At 39.4% G+C, this 25,220-nt stretch overlaps 1 protein-coding gene across 1 annotated transcript in view; it reads right to left on the bottom strand.

Annotated features, from left to right (window-relative positions):
* Positions 1 to 2,619: 2,619 nt before the first annotated feature.
* opn7b (opsin 7, group member b) overlaps positions 2,620 to 25,220 on the bottom strand; it is a 42,462-nt gene continuing 19,861 nt past the window's right edge. The window contains exons 2-6 of the mRNA XM_061811771.1: positions 23,523 to 23,610; positions 23,091 to 23,253; positions 22,539 to 22,666; positions 9,538 to 9,872; positions 2,620 to 8,264 (exon numbers count right to left, since the gene is read on the bottom strand). Coding sequence (XP_061667755.1) covers positions 7,767 to 8,264; positions 9,538 to 9,872; positions 22,539 to 22,666; positions 23,091 to 23,253; positions 23,523 to 23,610 — 1,212 coding nt within the window. The 3' untranslated portion in view covers positions 2,620 to 7,766. The remainder of the gene's footprint in view (positions 8,265 to 9,537; positions 9,873 to 22,538; positions 22,667 to 23,090; positions 23,254 to 23,522; positions 23,611 to 25,220) is intronic.

Below are 25,220 nucleotides of genomic sequence, written 5' to 3'. Positions count from 1 at the left end.
CTGTTGGACCAAAAATAAAACTGAGCTAATATCCTGTTTGAGTGTGTGACATGTTCACATTTGAGGAGACAGGATACAAATGTTGAAAAAAATGAAATTATTCATCCTGGCAAAGCTTTGTAACTTGGCTCAACTTTCCATGCAGACTGTTGGGAGCAAAGACAAGGACTGTCGGACTGAATTAACTATTTCTTTTTTCAGTTCGTCTGCCCATGGGCGACAAGTGCCTGGCCTCGGCCTCCTCCAGAAACATTTTCACATTACGAGGGGATCATTAAGATCAGTGGGAAAAGAACATACGGGACTTTATTGGGCTAGACATCAGACCATTTTATCAAGGCAATATCAAGGATGAGACATGTACAGAGAAAGAATATGGCAAATATCATTTTGTCTTTAATCAAAAGAGGTTTTTTTGTTGATTATATCTCATCTTGCCACCAAACAAAGTATTTGCCAATCACTATTTGTGTCTATTATATGTCCTTATGGTAATCTGAAGGGGAAAATAACTCACACATACGGTAGCTGTGAACTAATGACAAACAGATGGCACACCTTATTATGCTCAAATCAAATTCATAAGTGACATAATCAAGGCTAATTAATGTACTGCAATACATAATAGTTTACCTTTTCCCTTATTGTGGAACTGGCAAGGTGTAGTGGCAGATGGTGTTCCGCAGGGTTCTGCTAAGGTGAGGATGCCGGGTGATGTCCAACTATAAAGTAAATCCTCCCGAAGCTGCCAAGTTAATACGTTAGGCTCATTTAGCAAAGGATTTACACCCAGTTACAAATAATGCATCACCTCTGAGTCATAGAAACAGGAAGGATATAAATTAGCGCCGTAAACATCAGCATCAGATGAAATTTCAGTGGGAAAATCCAGGGCAAAGTTGTGAGCTATCTTCAGGGTCACGTAAAAATGGGCTCAAAATGTTTAGTTTAGAAGTGCATCGTATGAACAAGTATGAACATATAATTGTTTCTTTGGTTCTAAATTATGTTATTAATTATTTGTTTCTACAGGCCAGATTAATTGATTACATATCAATTAAACATTATCCTGAGTGATATGTCATGTACACATTGCAGTATTGGCACAAACCAGCACATCCGATTGGCATGAACATGTGAAGAATTAGCTGGAAATAAAAATTATTGGAGGTATGGATTAATTTACTATAACTCAGTAAAACGTTTCTCTGTTTTTTCAACTAACGCTTTCAAACTTCATTTTGTGCTTGCGGTGCATTCCCGAGCATCAGTTACCTAATGTACAAAACTACTTTTTTAAAAAAGTATGTCACTTTGCACCTCTTTTCTGCTTGTTTGCCAAAAGCATGCTCAATCTGTTAAAGTGAGTAAATCCAAATTTTCTTGTATACATGCCATCTTCCATCCACAGTGATGGTTTCTTTTCTTTGATTTTCTTCGTTTCATTTTCTTCGCTAATTGCGTGGAGTCATTGTGCACATGAACCCAAACCTAGCCATTTTAAAGTGTAATTATGCGATCAAATATTGTAACTGACTAAAATATTCTGCAATATTTTTCCAAAGATAATCACAGAATCACAATATCAGAAAAACAATATCTTTCAGCACGTGTTTGTACAGCACTGTGAACCACAAAACCCATAATAATTAAAAGCATTTATTCATTTTCATCTCTCTGCAGTATCAATTAATACTGAGCACTTGTATCTGCTGCTCTTGATACACACTGGGCGGGTGTCAGCAGTTTTTACTCCTATCAGTATTGCAGAAAAGTGATTGGTATTTTTGCCTTGAAGGAAGAAGGTTTATAATTTGTGTATGTTTACATGCATGTGTGTAGTTTGTGCATAATCTCCCTGTATTTGCTCAGGTTATTAAATAATTTCCAGTACGTGTGTTAACAGGATTGTCAAACGTTGTTTGTCTGGATGCGTCGCCACATTACGGACACAATTCACATGCCAGCGGACAAGGTCCCCAACTGTAAGTCTGCCAGGAGAGACCACCATCTTTCCTAGCAGGATAATAGAAAATAGATTAAAGATAATGAACAGATGAACGCATTTACAGATGTGAAAGAAGAGGCATTATTCTGGAACGAGGGCAAAATGGAAAGCTAATTTGGATCATGTAGGTCACATCAGAGCAGCTAAACTGAAATTCGAAAAAGTTCACGTAACGACAAACGGCAAAAAAAGTAGCCTTTGTCCACTGTATGGAAAGAGTAAAAGTACTGCAAGCTTGTATTTTCTCAAACATGTCGAAACTTAATATGCACCACAAGCTGTACATGGCTGCCGTGACAGAGATTTATTTACGATCTCCAGCCATCTATTTTGGATTACACCGGAAGCCTATCCCGGCTGACTTTGGGCCCCATCCAATCACAGCTACATACTGTGCTCTTGATCACTATTGACAGATTCAGCCGGTGAGGTTTTGATATTGTCAAGATAAGACAGACAATACCGCTTCTTGTTGCTAACATGTATTTATGATCATTTTGGCGTGATGACTAAAAGGAAAAAGTCAAGGTTACTTCTATGCAGTCAGACTGCGTTACAATTTACCGCTTTGCTTGTGTCAGGACAAAAGAAAGAAGTCGTGAAATTCATGGTATTCTTTAAGAAATTTATTCACCGTTCAGCTGCACTTGAGACGAATGAGAATTTGTCTTGGCCTTGGATCCTGGCTCATAAATTCACATACCTTGGCAGAATTGGGAAATATGACAAATATCATGCGGATGCCTGAATGGTGACCATTTCATAGTTTTCCTTCTTGGAAAGTTTTCTATATTGATTATGCGACCCCCAAAATGTCATACAGTTTTATTTGAATCCAATGAGATATAATATAAATGTAGGGTATGTAAACTTATGAGCACAGCGCTTTTTCCATCTGTAAATGTTCTTTTAAAAAAAATAAAGTACTAAAAAGATGTTTTTTTTTCACAGTGCAACTGAAACGTCACTGATTCACAACAACAATTTGGATAATCATAATATCATAAACATTTTGTTTCAATATACATTTTTTTTCCCCATATGCAAACAAGGTTCTTACAACACATCACATTCCGCCTTGTTTCCGCCATAAAAATTGAGTACGTGCTTCCAAATATCGGTGTATTTGTATTTACATATACACGTATGATACAATGGAGTACTTTTCCATTTTTTTGGCATATTCACAACACAGTACTGACATAAGGTTGAGGTCTTAAATTGGCTCGATGGCCACTTTTTTTTTTGACAGAAAATTTCAAAGGTAGCATAGAATATTTTTCTTAATACCCTGCTTGTTTGTGCGACAACAGAAGACTTTTTGACAGTGGGCCACATAACTGGATCATGCGTTTTGCACCCTTGACATTTCAGCACAATATCAACGTTACAAAAAGCTCGATTGATAGTCTTGACAACCGATACATTCAATGATAAATGTTAGAGGTAAAAAACAAATCAGGCTAACAAGCGCGGCTAATATGTTTTAGAGAAAATCTCTTCGCATTGTAAGCGGTTGATTTAGGTGATTTGTAGTTTCAGCTTCAAGTTAAACAAACAAAAAATGTTCATGATTATGTTTTGCGGTTTTTATATCCATAAGGCCCAAGTCTTGATATGATTGATGTTAAAGTTGACGTTCACACGTCTCTGGACAAGCCCACCGCTGCCATGTTGGAGGTCGAAAAAATTGGGCTCTATATTTATGTGAATCTGCAAGAGTGGGGGCAGGTTACACTGGATTGTCTTCCCTGCGCCGACGTATTTTTAACAAAGGAACCTGTCATTGTTTTGTTCTAGTGCTTACTGGGAGGGGTAAAAGTCTTACTTCATCATTTACTGGTGCCAATTTGAAATCACGTTAAAACGACTAAAAATTTCTCAGGGAAAATGTCAAGGTTGGGGCTTTCGTTAATCAATCAGAATTACTGATCTCACTTAGGCCAGATAGACTGTCCATTCATCTTTATTTGTTCTGAACACTTAGTTGAAGCTAAGATTTTATGCTCAACAGTGTTACAAATCAAGTTATATATGCCAGAATCACTCTTTTCCTGTTTAGAATTTATTTAAATACTCTCAAGTAATACAATTTTATAAGATCTTTACAATATCTGTACAATGTCTGAATATCATTGCTGTGGATGATATGAAACGTATGACGTCCATTGTAGGATTCCTTTGAGCTGACACCTGCCATGGTAACTTCTATATAGCTTTAGAGCTAATGTTAGGCAAGGTCAATGCGATTATAGCTAAAGTACACCAACATGTCAACTATTCCGCGTCATTAAGTGAAACAGCCTTTGTTTTTATTCTTCTTGCTCAGTTAGACAGTTAGTTTGTTTGATTCGTATCGGTATGGTCGTAGCTTCCGACAGCCATTGTGTCGTGTTGTGGCTTTTGCCATTCAATTCACATTTTCTCTGTACTTTGTTTTAGCTTTTCAGCAAATACAGCACTTATCTTTGCACGTCTAAGGAGATTTGAAAATTAATAACGACTGGGATTCAGTTCAGGGTGTAGTCCGCCTTCCACTCAACGTTAGTTTGTATAGGTTCGAGCATTCCTTCGACCCTTGTGAGGATAAGTGGCTTGGAATAACCCAACTCATATTAACTTTTTAAGGCTGTACGGAAAAAAAAAACAAAGGAACAAAAACAAACACCAGTCAGTCTACTTGTCTTTTCAGTTCAAGACTTTAGCTCCTCCTCCCTATATTGACCCCCAACATAGTGATCACTAAAAAATATCGAGTGTAAGGGTTTAGTCTCGTAACGAAAGTGAGTGTGAGCTTTGGTTGAGTCTTATGATGAGTAGAAAATATATCTTCAATTCCTCTCATCATTTGTGAACATTCCTCCCTTGACATGAAGAATCCTCCTTTCTTTCACACAAAGTACAACCAAGTAGTGTTTCCCAAGATTCAACATGCAGCAGTGTGTGACCTTACATCACATGCTGTCGCAAGCCGCATGATCTCGTGAGAATCTAGTAGGAATTCGTTCAAAAAGAGAGGCACTTTTTCCCCAGGATGAACAGAGTTGGAAAAAAAAATTAATCTTATTCCTAAATAGTAAAATTTTTCCAACAACCTGTGCATTAATTTCCATATGAAATCCTACTATATTCTACTGAGAGCAGGCTCTTGTAAGGTACAAAATAGAACAAATATGGACAAACATTTTGTTTCATCCAACATTCTGGTAAGCATTCACTTCATAGCATAGCAAATATTGCATGATTTTTTTTTTTTATTTGCAATTGTGAACTTATTCACATGCACAGGTGTCAACCAACAGCATAGCTTGATCACACCGCAAACAACACAATCTTGTGATAATGGAGTCTATTTCTCGGATTTGTTGCATTAGATACAACCAAAGTTTTTCATTTTTTCACTGTTAATTCAAACTAATTTACTTTGTAGAATAAATACACATTACACAAAAACCTACCACACGTGTTTCAAGCAAACACAACGGAGGTCAACCAGTTTGAATTAGAAAATAATATAATATAACAGTTTGTCGTTATGGCAAAGGAGAACAAACAATTCATATGTTTAGGTGAAAAAAGTGCTTTATAATAAATGTGCACTGGGTACACACCCGAGCAGGGATGTACAGTACAGTACAGTAGATGAAAAGCCAGAGAACAGTCAATAAAAACAAATGATTAAATGATAAGCAGAGAGAGAAAGATGTCAAGTGGTTCTGAAGTTCAAGTCGAAATGTAGCGGAAACGTCACAAAAGGGCAATCTGTCCTGGAAACAAGAAACAGGCTTTGTGTTAGCAAGTCTTCTTTTCCGCAGCTGATCTTTCTGAGCGCCTGCTATTGAATGACCTTCTCTGGGCATTTTATTGTCTTAAATGGAATTCTGTTGTAATTCTCATATTTCCAATAATTACTTAGGCTAATCCTATCATCAAGGAACAATTCCACTCTTCTCTTTTAGCCATGGGAGATAATAAAGGAAGCAACCTGTATGCATGCATAGAAGCAAAGGCAATATATCTCTTTAGAATATCTTAGAAAAATACTGTATGTAGCCTAAAGTCAGTTTAACTGTGGCCCAAACGAGGATGAATGGCACAGAAAATAAATGGAGTGCATATTTATTGCTCTTGTTTGTGCACTAGATCACAAAAGCAATGATAATGAACGCCTTGAAAGTACAATATATTTCAAACCTCTTTGTAAAAGTTCATGATCCTCTTGTGTTCCTTTCTTACACAAAGTAAAACATAATTTCAAGGTTCGCTCGCTCGGATAGACAGCCAGCAAATCATGTTACTTTTCAATAATTGGCAGAATACATTATTTTAATATTATTACTTTTACTTACCCCTTCTTATTTGTTGTTTTTTTGAATTATGTTTGTCTGAATAATTGGTTCCTGCTTTCTTTCATTGTTTCCACAAGTTCCATCCATCCTTCCATCCATTTTCCATCCCCCTTATCTTCACCTTGGTCACAGGCATGCTGGCAGCTATCCCAGCCGACATTGAGAGGCGGGCTACACCCTGAACTGGTTGCCAGCCAATTGCAGGGAACATACAAACAAACAACCATTTGCACTGACATTCGCACATACCAGCAATTTAGAGTCTTCAATTAACCTACCCTGTGTGTTTTGGGGATGTTGAGGGAAATCGGGAGTACCCAGAGAAAACCCACACATGCACGGGGAGGACATGCAAATTCTTCACAGGTGAGCCCGGATTTCAACCTCGGTCCTCAGACTATGACACAAATGTGCTAACCAGTTGTCCACCATGGCGCCTATTTGAACAAGATGTAATCTAAGTATCAAAATAATAAATAGAATTAAAAAATAAAGCTAATATTGCACAAAACAAGCATGTCCATCCTCAAAACTCTGCACATCTGGTCAGATGTGGTTTTTGAGTGAGATCTGATTTCCTTGATGCAAATATAGCATACTAGCATACTCCTCCCTACCCCCCACCACTCTTATACCTCAACATTGGGCAAAACACTCTCTACGCAAAGCTTAACATAACGTTAAAAAATAAATAAATGCAAATCACAATGGGTGCATTGGGGCCAGAAGAAATATTACTAAGATAATTACTAACTATTCTTCTCCCGTGTATTCATTTCTGTTTCTTCCCAGAAAAGCAAAACACTATTTCTCTTACTGTTAACTACTTTTTGTCACAGTGCAATACAGTTTTCGTACAATTCATGATTTGTAGCTTATTATTATTAAGGAGATGATCTTTAAGAAAATGTCAAATTTGATGACTAAATCTGATTTATGTCCTGAGTTCTTCATACTAACTACATAAAGAATACAAGACACATTTTTTTTCCGGGAGACCTCCTGACAAATAAACACTTGTGGGTGATGGGTGACTCCCCTCAAATGACTTGACATCTTGAAAGAAAAATCCTCTTTTCACTTCAAGACAACCATGTCTTTCAAATTGAGGCATGCATCAATAAATATATAAACAAAACAGCATCAAATACATTATTCATAATAAATATATTAAAGGTAGTTTATCGAGAACTCTTCACTCCCAATCTCATCAACATTTCACAAGTCTTCATTAACTCAATCTATCATCCGATTTGACCTGATTTGACTTTTATCTGCTTGCATGTTGCTGGTTGCATGACGGGAACCGTGTATTATTATATTTGAGGCGTACAAGAAGTTCGTTAAACTTTGCCCTGTTCCCATCCATTGTCTTTTCTTCCCACTTGCTTGCTAATTGGCAGCTTGCTCTAGAGGAAGTCACTCTGCTGCTCATTGGAGAGTTGACTGACAGCCACCTCGCTGTGCTGCGACCCTCTGAGCATTGTGGCAGTCTGCTGAGGGCTGTAGTCGATACAGTTTTCCCTTGTAGTGGTAATCTCCGGGCAAGGACAGTGTCTGCACGTCCCGTGGTTTTCCAGTAGCCCGTTGGACAACCGCGTAGAGTTACACTCTTCTTTGTGGTCAGGTCGCCTGCACATTCCCTTCTGGGTGGAGTTTTGCTGACACGAACACCCGCAGAGCGACCTTCTGCACAGGGCTACGTCGCGGCAAAGGAACTTGCGGAAGTTGGGCTTGAAAACCAGATAGACGATAGGGTTGTAAAGTGTCGAGGACTTGGCGAAGATAGCAGCCATCGCGAAAGCCATGGGCGGCACGTTTGAGGGGTTACCAAATGCCGCCCACATGGACACGATCGCATACGGACTCCACGCTGTCAGGAAACCAATGCAAACTGCCACGGACAGCTAAAATGAAAAACAAAAATCATGCCAATTTCAAGACTTTTCAATAGCAGTCACCAAAAATTTGGGGATGTTATGTTTTGCTTTTGGGTGAATTTCCAGGATGAGCCTTAAATGAACTATAACCCCTATGTTTGAACTTAGTTTGTCTCGAAAGACGTTTCCAGCTGTTAAAGACCACATAAAGTTAATAGATTTGTTTTTGACCCAAGAGAACCCGACACATGTGACCCCATGGGTTCTCTAGGGTTAAATGTATTATCAATTTTTTAGGCACATCTGACAATACCCACCCACCCACAGGAAACAAAAACTTGAGAAAAATATCCAATGAAGTGACGAAAAAATATTTGCTATACAGCCCAGCTTTAAGCGACTAACATTCGGTTATGCTATCTAAAGTAATACATTTGGATAGCTTAGAAATGGAAGGAAAAAAATACTCTACAGCAGAGTGAGGTTTTTTGTCAGATAGGATCGGATTCTGGCTTTGCTTGCTGGAACATGGGGGGATGTGAAGGTTTACGTACGTTTCTCAGCTAAGTAACATCCATTTTGCAGGGCTTGGTAACTCTATTTGATTGACAGTTGAGCGTTACATTTCGATATCTTTTAAGATTGAAGACAGCGATTTTATTTCTCATGTGTGAAGACGTTTTTTTTCATACTTATTTTTTTTATCCTTACAATTCAGCAGGTTTGTTAACAGCACGGTTTTTTGTAGTTTGGCAAATTTACAAGATATATTTATATTTGCATTGTCTCAATGGCATAAATGTTTCAGTACATTTTACACCACTTGCTGTTCTATCGACCGATACATTTCCTGGCTCAATTAGGATTGGTATTTAAACTGTCATCGTCATCATGCTGCTCACATTCTTAGACTAAATGACATCTGAGACTTGATCAACAGTACTTCAAACAGGTCACTATGTTAAGAGTGTCAGACTGCCAGAAGCAGGATGCACGAGAGGTCCAGAGAGACTGGAGAAGTCACAGAAACGCATTGAAGTGGAAAGGTCCTGAGGAAAAAAAAAAAAATCCCCTTTTGAATTTTCAGCTACTTGCTATAGGACAGGTAGTTGTGCAAAAAGTACTGATTAAATAAATAACCCTAACCCTGTGCATTTAATGTTTTCAGGTCAAACTAAGATCTCCTGTAAAGTCCTGAAATTTCACCCAAAAGACCAATACAGCAAAGTTTTTGTGAATAGTGTATGTGTAGAGTGAAAACACACAGCATATCATAATGAATGTTGTGAATGTACAGTACCTTTACAATAAGCGCATGTGCATTTGTGATCTTGTTCTGAGGGGACATGTGCTGTTGCACTGCCTGGCGGGAACTGCGGACTGTCAGCAAGATGAACGCATACGACAGGAAGATGACAGTGCAGGGAACAACGTAGCAGAAGAAGAAAAGGCAGACGATGTAGCTCATAGCCAAGGAGTTCTGGCTGGGTGCGTGCCAGTCTATGCAGCATGCCGTACCGTACGGCTCGGGCCCGTACTTTCCCCAGCCGGACAGGGGCCCCACCGCAAACACCGCCGCGTAGCACCAGACCCCAGCAACCAGCAAGTAGGCATGGCAGTAGGAGAACTTGTTGCCTGAGGGAAAAGCATCACGGGGAGTCTCATTGAAAAACAAGTCTCACGGTCAGGCGAACACAGCGGAGCACCCTGTCTTGTCAGCTGTGTTCTCACAGACATGCTGTACAGGGGAACAGTAAGCGCTTATGGGGACATGGATGACAGGATGTCATCATAGCAAATTCATCAGGCAAAGCTCAGCAAAGCTCAAAGATTTCCTCGTGACAGCATATCAAGCGTTACCATGGGAGTGGTAAGGGACAGAAGAAAAGCAATAAAAATGATACTCATCATATCACATTGGACATAAATAAAACAAATTGAATAAATAAAAAAATACTGAAGAATTCATCTTTGTTAATCAGAGTACACAACACCTCTTATGATTGTCCCAACTCAACTCGCGCAACTTCCGGGTGAAGTTTACTGTCAAACTAAATACAAAATGTGGAAAAGTACTTGGGTATTTAAAACAATGACATAACTTTTCTATCATGACATAGTCGGCTTGCGTAATGCTTCATTGGAAGGGGACAATTTGTAGACGGGCTAACTGATGGCATCGGTGCCCATGTGTCATAACCCTTTAAGCAATGCATTGAAACAGAAACAGTACAACAACACATATAGATATATAATACAGTTATACCCATCCATCCATCCATCCATTTTATTTTGTCACTTATCCTCCTCCTTGGGTCGTGGGGAGTGCTGGAGCCTATCCCAGCTGTCAACGGGCAGAGGCGGGGTACACCCTTAACGGGTTTCCAGCCAATCGCAGGACACATAGAGACAAACAGTCCCACTCACAATCACACCTAGGGGCAATTTAGAGTGTCCAATTAATGTTGCATGTTTTTGACATGTGGGAGGAAACCGTTAACCGAACCAGTAATATTTATAAGCAAATATTCATTCACTTCTTCACTGAAGAATGACTAAGATTGCTGAGGAGCTGAGAGAGTCTCCATAATACAGTCAGTTTAATAAACAAGAATAACATCTGGAGACAAGTGATGAGACAAAAATGACTGATGCCCATGTATCACATTGAGAGGAAGCGTGGAAAGCCACTGAACTTTGATATTTTTTTTAAATTTCGGTTAAAACTTGTTATATATTTGTTTGTACTTTAAGATCATGAAAAGAAACACAAAAAGTCATTACCCTTCTTGTTAGTCTTTCTGGAAAGGCTTGCAAAAGCCATTTCTAAACTTTTAGGATTCCAGTAAACCACAGGGAGAGCAATTATTCTCGGGTGGAGAAAACATGGAGTTGTGATAAACATTCCAGGAATGGCCACCCTACAAAGATTACTCTTAGACAACAACAATAACTCATCCAGGAGGTCAGAACACAACTCCTGACAACTTCTAAAAAACTGCAGATCTCAATTGCCTCAGTTAAGGTCAGTGTTCATGCCAATAACAAGGAAGAGGCTGGGCAAAAATGGAAAATTAACTGCACTTTCTAGCACTTTATCTACACTGTCACAGTACTCAAAGCACTTTACAAAGCCTCACATTCACCCATTCACACACCAACAGGCGCCTGCTCCCATGCAAAGAGCTGCAAGCCCACTGAGAGCAAATTAGGGTTCAGCGTTTTGCTCAACGACACTTCGACATGCAGACAGAATTTGTACCGGCTGCCCTTTGGTCACAGGATGACTCACTGTACTTACTGAGCCACACCTGATTCCACAGATATTCGGTAAAATATGGACTGATGAGATGAAAGTTGAACTTTTCGTAAGGTGTGTGTGCCTCGTTCAATCTGGCGTACACATACCACATCATTTCAGAAAAAAAGAACATTGTACTAGCAGTCAAGAATGGTGGTAGTGTAAAGGTATTGGGCTTTTTTGCTCCTTCACGCCCTGGACAACTTGCTGTGATGGATGGAACCATGAATTCTGCTATTTTAATATTTAATGTTCAATCATCTGTTTATGACCTCAAGCTGAAGCACACTTGGGAACTGCAGCAGATTCGCTATCCAAAATACATCAAAAAGTCAACTTCTGCATGGCTTGAAAAATTAAAAAATAGTTTTGGAGTGGACTAGTTGGTCGAAGTCCAGATTTGAATCTGATTGAAAGTGGCATGACCTAAAAATGGCCGTTCATGCGCGAAAACCCTCATTTATGGCTGAATTCTAACAATTTTGCTAGGTAGAGTGGACCAAAATATCTCTGCAGAGATGTGATGGACTCATTGCTTCTTCTTATTCATTTTCTTTCAGCTTGTCCCGTCACGGGTCGCCACATCGTGTCATTTTTTCCATCTAAGGCTATCTCCTGCATCTTCCTCTCTAACACCAAGTGCCCTCATGTCTTCCCTCACAGCATCCATCAAACTTCTCTTTCGTCTTCCTTTCACTCTCTCCATCCTCGGCACCCTACCACCAATATACTCTCTCTCTCGCCTCTGATCATGTCCAAACCATCAAAGTCTGCTCTCTCGAACCTTGTCAGCAACACATCTCAACTTTGGCTGTCCCTCTAATGAGGTCATTTCTAATCCTATCCAATCTGCTCACTCCGAGAGAGAACCTCAACATCTTCATTTCTGCCACCTCCAGTTCTGCTTCCTGTTGTCTCTTCACTGCCACCATCTCTAATCCGTACATCATGGCTGGTTTCACCTCACCTCATGTGAAAGACTCATTGCCAGTTATAGAAAACGTCAATTTGAATTGATGCTGCTAAGGATGACCCCACCAGTTTTTAGGTTTTGGGGGCCTCTAAATCCTGTCCCCTCCTGTGTGGAGCTTGCATGTTCTCCCCATGCCAGCATGGGTTTTCTTCGGGCACTCCGGTTTCCTCCTTCATCCCAAAAACATGCAACATTAATTGGACACTCTAAATTGCCTGTAGCTGTGATTGTGAGTGCGACTGTTTTCTGTCTCCATGTGTCCTGCGATTGTACCTCGCCTCCTGCCCGTTGACAGCGGGGATAGGCTCCGGCACTCCTGCGACCCGCGTGAGGATAAGTGGCTAAGATGGATGGATGCATGGATTCCATAAAGCATTTGAGGATATGTGACTGGTTAAATGAGGTATTACTGTAAAAGACCTTTGAGTATACCTTATTGACATTCGAAACGTGCGTAATTGAATTAAATCAAGTCAGTACAGTATATGGATTTCATACAATTGTCTGGAAAATTGTTGAGAAAATGTAGCCATAAAGCTGGTTGTAACATCAGGTTCAATACTTCATCACGTTATTCTGACGGGTGTTTCTTTGCATTGGAGGACTTATTGCATTGCATTGCAGTGCTTATTGTGACGTGAGCCACGTGAATGATCACATGGATCGCATGTGGCGTTAGCCATATTCTTAATCCAAACATTTTCATTGACATGTAAGGAGAGAATTTTTCACAGTTGCCTGATGTTTGTTTACTCTTAACTAAACTGATTCTATAACAGTTAATTGTGAGCAACAACATAAATAAACTACGACCGCCCGTGTTATGAAAGCAACTGTCATCATGCTAAGAATCAAACTGTTTTGTAGTTCCCAGGCTAATGTATTAATTAAAAAAAAAAAAAAAAAACCTGCATGACATTCAGTTTATTATTTAATTCAACTGAACCCTATCCTGTTGTTGTTATGTCCCTCTGTTTTTATTAATTTTGTTACAGTCATGGGTGTGAAATGATCCATGAGAGACACTAGAGCAGCCTTAACCCATAGCCACTGACTAATTGATTTGGACCATTGCATCGCCACTGCAGAATCTTTGCAAAGGGGAACTCTGCGAGCCTTATCTGCAACACTGCCAAGCGTCTTCAGCTGCACGTCAGCCCCTCTTACTGTCCAAAAGTGAGGGTGGGGGTGGCTGATTAAGCCCTGCAGCCCACCGTGTCGTGTTATGAGTGTGTGCTTGTGTGTGTGTTTGTGGCACGCTCGTGCTGATACATATCTCTTATGTGATGCAAAGCATCATTTCGCTGATTAAACCATCTTAGCAGCACATAAAATATTCAACCTGAGCTTGTTTTAGACAGAGAGTTGAACTCAACTACAAAAAGGAAATCCTCAAATGGGTGCACACATTTTATGCAAGAATGAACTAATATCTTTTCTCCCTGTCCTTTCTCCCTGACACTCCTTATGCTAACACAACTTTCAGTCATTTCCGTTACCCCAACACTTTATCATTGTTTCCCTGCCTTTGGCACCCATTTTACTTTGGAATACAGTCATCGCACGCCACCCCACCAAACAAAACTGTCACAAAAATATGAAGACTAAAATAATGATGATCTTGTCTCAGTTTACCCACAATTCAAATTACTCAGGTTGAAATCTGGTCCTGGAAGTCAATATTTATTCAGTGGTATGAATGGCAACGGTGGATAAACTTACTGTACCTTCTGCCGTTTAACTGAAGAGCATTTAATTGTTCTGTCACTGGCATTATATAGATGAACACAGATGTATACCTACAACTTTTAAATATTTTCAGACAAATCAAGCAAACCCTATGATCTGTGGCATGACACAAAAGTTGGGAATCACTGCCCCATAAGATACTGATTACAAAAAAATGCCCATACTGTAAATATTACATTACTACAATGGCGAACATAAAGATCCGTTCCTCCATCGTCGAACAATTCCAGTTTGACAAACACTTGCAGGAAAAATATGCGTCTAAAGTAATTCAAAATCCCCCTTTTTTCCTGTGTTCTTTTTTGTGCTGGTTGCCACAGAAAGACCAGTATTTCCCAACAGTGGATACAAACTTACACATTAGATCCTATAGACCCAATGATAATAACAAAAGCTGAAATGATGACATTTTGAAAATATTTTCACACACTTGCGTGTCAATTAGGAATACAAAACATATATAAACAAATAAATAAAGGACCACTTCTCCTCAATGAGGTTTGTGCAGCTGGAGTCTATCTACTTAAAAATAGATGGATTATTCACACTTACCTAAGATTTTAAAAAAGAATGCAACATGGAAATACTGTATAGTGCAAATTTGCTTAACTGTCAAATTAGCACTGTTCTGCTCAGTGCAGTGGAAATCTTTTAACAGAGCACAAGACATGAGACTGTCATTGTTTTAGTATCTCATTTTTAACTTCGTCATGTTCAATTGCCATACGTTTGATTTTTATACACCCCCGGCACCTTCTTTTCAAGTGCTCAGTAAATAAAAAGTAGCCTGACCTTTCCAGTCCCAGCCAGCAGCACTTAACATCACAAGAGATATTCCATATTGATTGTGTTGTCAGTAAACTGCAAGCCTCCTTTTTAGTCTCTTCTATTTCTATCTTCCCATTTTCATTAGAGCCTCTAAATGGAACATGTGGCGACATGAGTCCACCAACCAGGGATGTCTCCGACTCATCCCTCCATAATCGTCTTTTTTGGACTTTGATCCTGCGCTCGCAAGTCAATCAATCAATAACCCTGGGCGTTGGTAAATTAGGCCCAATGAAAGGCACAAAACGTCTTTGAAACACTGAACTATTGTGCTCGTTTTGAGGCCTCTATTAAAAGTCACAAAAGACACGTAAGGCAGCTTTTCTGGAACTGAACAAAAACGTATTTAAAGTGGAGTGGGAAAAGTCGAAAGCTTCATCTAAATCCTCGTAACATCTTACCAGTTTTAGAAACGTAATAGTAATTTGTCGCTAGCCACACATTGAGTAAGTATTAAAATTAGAAGACACGTTACAAAGTCATTCCACTGTATACGAAAATAGTCAGAAAATGGGCACTAATATAGCTGCAGTATTTACACAGTATTGGTGATAGCATCTTGCAAGGAACACTAGAATGGTTTTAAATGCCAAATGTTCCCTTTAAAGCCTCTGATTGTTTAGTTGAATTATCAGTTGCACTTTAGAGCATTAACTTATCTGATGATTTGGAATATTGGACAGTGTAAAGCTAGTGAAAACCTCCATTATCTACCTTTATCCATGGATTGATCAGTCAATACGTCGCTACAAACACTTTGAGGATGGAGATTGTTGTGGACTGTTGACTGATGGGATTAGCATGCAGCACTTTTACAGCAGCTGAACTCGATCTTAAAAAAAAAAAAAAAAAGCAAAATTTTGTTATTATTTTGTTATTATTATTTATTATTTTCCCAACACTCACCTGAAAAACAGCATTTGAACTGTAGTGAAAGTGTGTGTCCTTTCTAATGTTTTTGCTCAGCACTCAATGAAAACAGCGTTTCTCCTTTCCAAAAATTAGAAAAAAAAACATACATTAATTTGTCAGACCTCTAATTTTGCGCGCCAGATCATTCACCACCAAAGGAAGCATGGTTTATTGAGCTACTTTTCTTCGTCCCAGTTGTGGATTGCCCAAAACAAAGTGCAAGAAAGTGAAATAAGGTCAGTGGGTTTCATCCTTAACTGGAATTGTTCATTCCTATGTGGAGTGTATATACTGTATGCAGGCGGGCTCAACCAAGACTCTCTGGCTTCCTCCCAAACTATAGTCCCAATATGTGTAAATGTATATGTTGTTTACTCGTATGACTAGTGATCAGTCAATAATGGAAACCATTTCTCAAATCCCAAGTTAGCTGGGATATGCTCAATTACTAAAGGCACAATGTCTCTTATTCCAGCTATTGCCATCTGTCTTCAATACTACTTACACTACTTACTGATTTGTATGTCAACATACTGTAACCACGGACATAGAGTGAACAAAAAATGCTTCTTTGTTGGCCTGACCCTGTTCTGCAACTCAGTGTTTTGTAGAAGTTAGTGAAACTACTTGTTAAGTGCATAAAGTAATGTCGGAACAAAAGGGCAGCTTGGCGGAGCGGATGTTAGCAAGCAACTTGCTTTTTGTACATTGTTCTTTGAGGGTTAGTCATAGGGGCATAATTGCTTGTGCTCATTTGCATTTCAGACTATTTGTCAGTCTTGTCGTCTCTGGAGTAAAGTGTTCTGTTTTATAGATGTGTTTAAAAAAAAAATTTAAAAAAGAGCCCTCTTAAAATGTGGCCTTGACTTCATTGTCACAACTGCAGCCGAAACGGACCTAGTTAGAGGCAGATGTACCACATTTCCTAAACAAATGAATATGAGCACATACAGCAAGCCTTGATTAGTTTGAGTGTTCTCTGTTAAAAAGTTCTTCACGTTCTCCCGCTGTGGTTCACCAAACGTACAAAAACAAAATTAGCAAATGATTGCTGTTGTACCTAAATCTACTTGTTTGACCAAAAACATGTTTCTTTAATAAACCTACTATTGCACACATGATTTACAATGTTGTGGCCTCAATACTCATCTCCCAGTACTAATCCGACACGCCTTTATATTTCAGACAATCACGTGTCTGATCAGACAATCACGCATCTGATGTCAGCTTTACTGCCATTGTTTTTTTTTTGTTTGTTTTTGACCGAGCAACAACCATCTTTCATTTCTCTTTGGTGATGTTTTGTTTATTAATGCTTTTCTGAAAGATACCCCCCAAAATAAAATAAAATGTTTTGCTTTACCCTTCTTGTTTTGTTTCCCAAAAATTGGACCCATCTTATAGATTCTGCCAGTCACCAAACATCTGTTTTCTGATTTACTTCATAAAAGTACGATAGTAAATAAATAAAAATAATTTGTTAAAAGAAAGTGCTTCAATTCAGAATAATTCAATTAAAATTCAGTAATACTTCGTTTTGATCATATGGCAAATGAAATGAGGCATTGTAAAAGTGCATTTAACACAGGTACAAGGGTTTTCCAGAAATATGAGGTCAATTTTGGGGTGCGTATTATACATGGGTGCACGTTATACATGACAAATTACAATAATTACTTTTTCTCACAGGGCTAGTTAATTGACTTTTTTCCATTAATAATTGTTATGGCCCCGTCACACCATGACGTTCTGGCCAGCGTCCTATAGCGTTTGAGGAAACGTTGATAGTCGCCCACGGTCGCCGGGATAGCCCCAGAGTAGCGTTGTTTCCACGCCAGTGAATGTCAATGATCGCTGGGAATCTCCGCCGGTCCGGAAAAAAAGTTTTGAACATGCACAAAAGTTCTCACGAGACCAGCGTTCATCAACATTTAATTTTAAACACTGCAGAACATTCAAGAACATCCATGGAACGTTTTACTAAGGTTCGCCGAGTGTTGCACGCGTTTGCCCATCGTTAGTCATTCGTAACTCCAGCTTTACGTGGTTGTTACTTAATCGTTTGCTTTGCCGTGAACGACTCACTGGCAACCTGTCAACGCCCACTGAACAATCCCCTAGCGCACACAGCGTGTAACCAAAGTGAAACGAACGTCGTTTGGTGTCCATTGAGCGTCATTCGAGCGTTTCCCGAACTTCCCTGCATATGGGTATATAAACCGATGCTTTGTAAAAGCAACGTCCATTTAATATTAAGCTACAGTAGAGAGCACCTACTATGGAAGATCCAGAAAGCAGCAGTTTGTTTTCGCGGGAAAACTCCACCAGACTAATCTCACCAGCCCGGTCCAGGATCCCGCAATCCTTTCTCTGCTTCTTTTGTCTATTTGTCGGACCGTCCTTACTGGGGTTTGCAAGGTGTTTAGGGTCCCCAGGGGGTGTCACATGGTGGGTGACTTCGCGGACGTGCTCTTCCTCCTGCTGTTGCTTTTCCTCCAAACACATTGCTCGTGATGAAAGAGGCTTACCTTTTACTAGCATCGCTAGTTGCTGAAGTCCCGGTTCCACTGTAAAAATTCCACGCCAGCGTAACGCTTTTGTGTCGTTATTCACCCATTGGTCACACGCTCAAAACACTCGTCTTACATTGACAAATCGCTCGACGCGCCCCAATGACGCGTTTGCACACGCTAATGGTTTTTAGGGGTATCTTATTTGGTCGCTCTTACACACTTTTCGTGCGTTACACACGCTTTTCGTGCGTTAGACACACTTTAAGTTATGCGTTAGACACACGTTAATCACACGCCACATGTGTCATCCGCGTTTGAGAACGCTGAAAAATAGAACGATTCAAATGTTCAGAGGACGTTGACCAGAATGTCATGGTGTGACGGGGCCATTAGAGAGGAGGATGCACAAGACAAGCTTATTTGGAGAAAGATGACACGCTGTGGCGACCCCTAACGGGACCAGCCGAAAGAAAAAGAAGAATTGAAACACCCCCCCCCCACACACACACATACTCACACACACACACAGTATATCAGAGGGCTGTGGTTCAGCCCTGCCCAGTATAACAAAGCCACTCCTAAACTAAGACTCCAGGTTAGGTTCTAGGTCAAGGTTTACTGTATTACAGGAAGGTTCCTGCATGTAATACTTTCCAGTCCAGTTCATCCTGTTCAGGGTGTTTGTGGATTTGAATCCTCTATTTGTATTTCGGTTGAAAGTGTGTTTTTCTTTCGGAAAATGCTGACTTTTATACCTGTTTCAGTGTGTTATGAGTTTTATTTTAAATCAACATTCAATTTTTTTTGTGCTGATTGAGTTTAAAACATTGCGATGCCAGAGGCAGGCTGGGATCTGGTTCAGGGCTCAGTTGTGTAAAGCGCACACTTATCAGGTTTCAGTTTGGCACTGTTTAAGCTTTTCATCACTTTAATGTTTCCAAACATACAAATGGTTTGGAGTGGTGAAGCATGACTAAAGACTTTGTGAACTGACTTTATAATAGGTTGCTGGCACATTCATACTAGTTTGGCGGTCCTTTGAAAAGCCACAGCATGTTGTCTTATTTTTATGTGCTATTTGATTGAAGGTGCCCATTGTTGTACTTGGGTGTCCGAATATTGCTGATGTTCTTTGTATGAAATGCAACAAATTAACATTCCATTTAGAACAAAACACAACATTCTTTTGAAACATGACTGAGCTTCCCCATTGTGTCTACAAAATTACTAAGCAGCCTAACGTACACATCATTTAAAAGCAAAGCCAAAAGAGGTCTGAACATATAAAAGCCCACCCAGACTTGCAAGGGCACGCAAACACAACTCTCAGCTTGGAACATTTGTGGGATGTGTTTCTTCCACCAAAATATATGAAATAGCCTCATTAAAATAGTTAATCTTTAATGTTATCCCTTTTACAGCCTTTTGAACTTGTACCTAATAGCAGAAACTTTTTTTGTCACAAAGATCAGCAAAAGAAAACATCCATCCATTTTCTTCGCCACTTATCCTCACGAGGGTCACGGGAGTGTTGGAGTCTATCTCAGCTGTCAACGGGCAGGAGGCAGGGTACACCCTGGACTGGTGGTCAGCCAATCACAGTTAATAAGAAACCTTTTTTAACTATGACTTCATGCCATCCTGTTCCAAGGCATCACATCACTAATGTGGAATGATATCAACATTGCTTGCCTGGATTCAGAGTTATAGAGCAACTTTAAATACAGCAGCTGAAATAAGTGTTACTTAGGTCATTTTTCTTATTAAATAGATTTGCAAAGGTGCTAGTGACAGGAAAATCTCACCAGATGTTGATGGCAACCGAAGTAATCCATAAAAAAACAAAGAAAAGATAACAAATAATTAAGGTGTGTGCAATAACGGGCAATGACACAGAAAAAAAATATCGACAACGACTACCAGTATTAGTATTTATCTAATATTATGTGCAATATTATATTGCAAGACTCCTCCTCTATGGAGACACTAGTTACATCCATTGCTCCAGTGTGATTGGATCATTCCTCCACACAATCAGTCTTCAGATCTAGATGGTTCTGTGGGATTCTTTTATGGACGATGAGTTTAACTTCTTTCCAGATATTTTCAATTGGATTCAAGTCAGGTTTTATTTTTCTTTGGAACCAGTTTAGAGTTTCCTTGGCTGTATGTTTTGGATCATTTTCCTCCTGAAATGTCCACTGTTGTGTGATTGTCATCATCTTTATAAATGGCTGTAGACTTTAGTCAAAAATGTTGCGGTACATTTGTACATTCATCCTTTCTTCAACAATCTGAAGTTTACCATTATCATTTGCTGAAAAGCAGCCCCACCTCTGAATTGGTATGGTGTTTTTAAGGTATGATGCAGTGCCAGTTCTCCTCCAATTGTGGTGTGCATCATGACTTCCAAACAATTCAATTTTGCTCTGATAGAACCAGGCAGCTTGTCCAAATAAATGTTCAACAAACTTTAAACAAGCTTTGTCATGTTTTTTTTTCCTCAGCAATGGGGTCTTGCATGATAATTGTGTACGCAGGCCATTCCGGTGTAGTGCATTTCTCACTGTTCTCCTTGTGACAACAGTACCTGCTAATTCCAGGTCTTTCTGAAGATCTCCACAGGTGGTCCTTGGGTCTTGTGATTATTCTTTTCACTCCTCTGTCAGAAATAATGCGAGGAGCACCTGATCGTGGGAACCACCGTATATGCTGGTATGATTGGCTTTCCACTCACGTATTATGGCCCCAAGCGCCTGTAACCAATGCCATTGTTATGTTTTCCTATAATAGTTTGCGATGGTCTTGAGACAGCTCTCTGCTTTTACTATGCACATCATGAGCTGTGTCTTGAGGCACACATTGTCATTGAGACCTTTTTGTAGGCCATCAATTAGGACTGAACCAGCTGATATTCATTTGCACTGACAGGGGGCTTGATTGATTATTGATGGAATTCTGGTGTTGTTTTAGCTTTCCATGCCTTTTTGCACCCCCTTTCTTAATGTGTGCAATACTTTTTACCTGTGTCATTTCAAATATTCACACAACATCTGGAGAAAAATTCACGTCGCCAGCACCTTTAGAAGTCTATTTCGTGAGAAAAATTTTGACGTGAAGTATTTCTTTTAGCCGCTGTACTGTATGTTAGTTCACAACTGCAAACTCTTCCGCTGAGCAGTAAGCAATTTACGGTGATGTTCTCTCATATTCACCTTTGAATAATATAGAAAAAGTCTCAGTAAACTTCAGTGGATTATAATGAAAACCATTCACATTGACATCGCTAAGATCTTTGAGAAGGAGTTTATCCTCTTTCCTGATTATTTTCAAACATACTCTACAGTGCAGTGATGGATTTTCTTGTGAAGGTTACTCAATTGGGTAGCATGGAGTACTACTATTCAGCACATTCATCTCCCAGTTTTGAAGTTGAATGTTTGAATGTGTGTATTTCATCTTTTCCTCGAGCTTGTGTGTGTTTTGTCTTTCTACTCTGACTTCCTCCTTCGGTTCCTGATCAAAAATATGCTTGACAGGTTCACTGAAGACTCCTTAGGTGTAAATTGTTCATCTATACGTATGTGCCATGTGATTGGCTGCCAACCGTTCAAGAATGTAACCTGGCTCTCGCCCAATGTCAGCATACCCGCAATCCCAGTGAGAATCAGAAGATGGCTGGTTACCCACGTGTAATTACATTTCCTTCTCCTCCTCCTCCTCCTCCTCTTCATTTGGGTAATCTTAGATGACAGTAAATTGATAGGAAATGTAATAACAAAATCCATGCATAATGCATAAAAAAATTTAGAATATTAACCAAACCACCGATATCGCTTCACTGTCAACACATTTGATTTGTTAGAGTCATAGCAAAACCACGCTCCTGCTCCAATTATGCAGGAAGAAAATAGCCCATAGTGCTTATTTTACTACTGAAGCGACATCTTGCCAATGTGCCAGCTCAACAAGACGTAATCTACCAAAGTGACTTCAAAATAAAAACGTGTAAAGCGTTGCCCTACCATAGTTTGGACAGCAGACCTTGAGCCAGCAGACGGAGGACAGCACCGTAAGGTTCGTTAGACTGCACAGGCCAAACAAAACGCCACAGAAAGCGTAAACGGTGCAGGTGGTCTTGTTATACAGCCACCTGCATGTGGAGAACAACAGGATCAAGAGGTGTGTTAGCGGAACAAAAAAGTAACATTTTCACGAGTGGAATATTTTTCAAAAGGTATTTTTGTGTAACGTTGAATGACTGAAGACACAGCTCGAGTTATGATTTCAGGAATAAGGTCACACCAACCTAATTGAGTGTTCTCCTGCTTCAAACGTTTTTAGCCACACTAATGTTGCCTTGTCTATGTTAATTAATATTGTTTGGATTTGATTCCACAGCACATCCCTTTCTCAACTGTTTCCCCATGTCAGTGAGTTCAAAGCCAATCAATGATCTTTCCTGCTCCAACAAAGTTTTAATACAGTCACTTTCAAATTTACAAAAAGTAGGCCCTGATATCAAAATTCTGTACTGTAGCCTAATGATGAAATACAGTAGATGAAAGGAGACTTACTTATGCGCATAGGCTGATGGTACAGCAATGGGGAAGAGGGAGATGGTCATCATCAGGTCACTGATGGCCAAGTTGACTACAAAGTACTCTGCTGGCTTCAAGGAGGACTTTTTTCTATAGGCCACAAATAGCAGGATGCCGTTACCCAGCACAGAGAGGACACCTGCCAGGCAGAGTTGCACACTTTTAATCTTAATTCTCCTGCTGCTGTATTTTATTGAGGATGATTACAGTCACGGGGAGAAAAATATCACAACTTTGAGGACAAAATTTAAGCTTAAAATGAATGAAAGTGAAAATCCCCACAAAAAGCCAGTCAGTTGAGATCACTTTTCTCAATTTAATGTAGTCATTGGTACTCCAAGCTTGTGGCATTGAGACTCCTTCAAATTGTTTTCAATGAAGTAAAAAGAACAAAGGTTAAACCCTCACCGAAAATGGTATACAAAGTCCCCATGAGGAAGTCATTGTCTTTTGATATTCTGGACACAAACAGATACGTTTCGGAGGCATTTCCCATCTGAAAGACAAATGGGAGAACAGACACTAAAATGGATGAAATAATTTTAGGTTTCCCCCCAGCAATTTATAAAAACAAACAACTTCTTTTTGGAATTTAAGCACTGACACCTGAGTCATTCAGAGCTCTAAATATAAGCCCTATGACAGATCCAATTTTTCTGATGAAACTGTGAGCAACATATCTTTTATAGTATCCGAAAGCACACTAATAAAGTATTGTGTACGACTCCATGGCTTCAGTTTCAATAGCTTTTGAAGTTAAATGGAATGGCCTGCATGCTTAATTAGCACTCTGACTACTCCATGCGTGAGTAGTGTAGAAGCCAGTACAGTACATTATATCGAAGCACCGGAATCGTTGAAAAATTAATTTTAATATCAACTGTGAACGGATGAATAGCCACACAGATCACTTCACAATCCAGGTACAGTGCAGTTCACTTTGAATTCCAGTTTTTAAAAATAAAAAGCCTTTGTAGATTGAGAAAAGTTTTGGGGACAAATTACTACTTCTCAAAAAAAAAAAAAATCGTAATCCACAGAAAGTGGGAAAGGGAAACCATCCATATTTCACAAGTAAAGGTAAGGCGGATATCACAGTTCACTTTTGTTGTCACTGTCATAAGTTCCCCAAACCAGATAGGAAAATAAACTGCTATTGCATATCAATCCATTGATAAGTGTTGCAAGATTTGAAGAAATGTGCAAAAAATAAAAAATCTCATAATGAGTTAATCGTCAGTAGAGCCTTAAATTGGGTGTGTGACAGGCTGACTGGTTACGACGGACTGTCCAACACCCACGAAGGACTTCACATTCTTTCATAATCTGGGGCTCATGCACATTCTCCTCAACAGAGATCAGATGAGTCCATGTTGTCTAGTCACGCTAATTAAATTCCGTTAAAAAATCATTTTTCTCGTGCAAACCAAGCAGTTATTTGCTAAAAAGTCATTTTTCTTTGAGACCCAGACAAGTTGGTCAGGCTTTTCTTTTAGATGTATTTATGTGCAGTGATGGCACGAAAATGCATTCATTGCATTTTATTATTATTATTATTATTAATTTACTCCATGACTTCACTTCTACTTACACCGGGCAAGAGCCGAGGCAACACGGGAAGGGTGAGATTTTCGATGACCACTCACTCTGTGGAATATCTTCAAAGAGAACCATGCTTTTTATTAGAATGATTAAATCTGTCTACATAAAATGGCTTGTAAGGCGATATAATCCAGAGCAGGTGAGAACACATTAAAGTTGCGGCTTGTATTAACATTTGCTGTATCTACGGAACAGAAATGGTGAGCCAACGAAAGATTTTCTTCGTCAAAAGTTCCCCACAGATGTGGTAGGTTTGTGTTGTGTTGAATTGGGTGTGATGCTACTTTATGAAACCCTGAATAGATAGATTGAAGTCACGTCAGAAGATGTGTGAACTGATAAATTAGACGCAAGGGTGATGAATATGCTTGTTAAAAGACATCATAGGTGGTGATATTGGAGGGCACAAGCATTCATGAGACTGCCCCTTCACTATAAATATGTTTGAATGAAAACAAAAGGCGTGTCATCTCAATGTTATTTGCTTCTCTGGTCACGGTTGAC

Source organism: Syngnathoides biaculeatus, chromosome 2 (assembly GCF_019802595.1).
Source record: "Syngnathoides biaculeatus isolate LvHL_M chromosome 2, ASM1980259v1, whole genome shotgun sequence".
NCBI classification, from domain to species: domain Eukaryota; kingdom Metazoa; phylum Chordata; class Actinopteri; order Syngnathiformes; family Syngnathidae; genus Syngnathoides; species Syngnathoides biaculeatus.
Note: the sequence above shows the minus strand (reverse complement) of the source record. Positions and strands in the feature narration are given on the sequence as shown.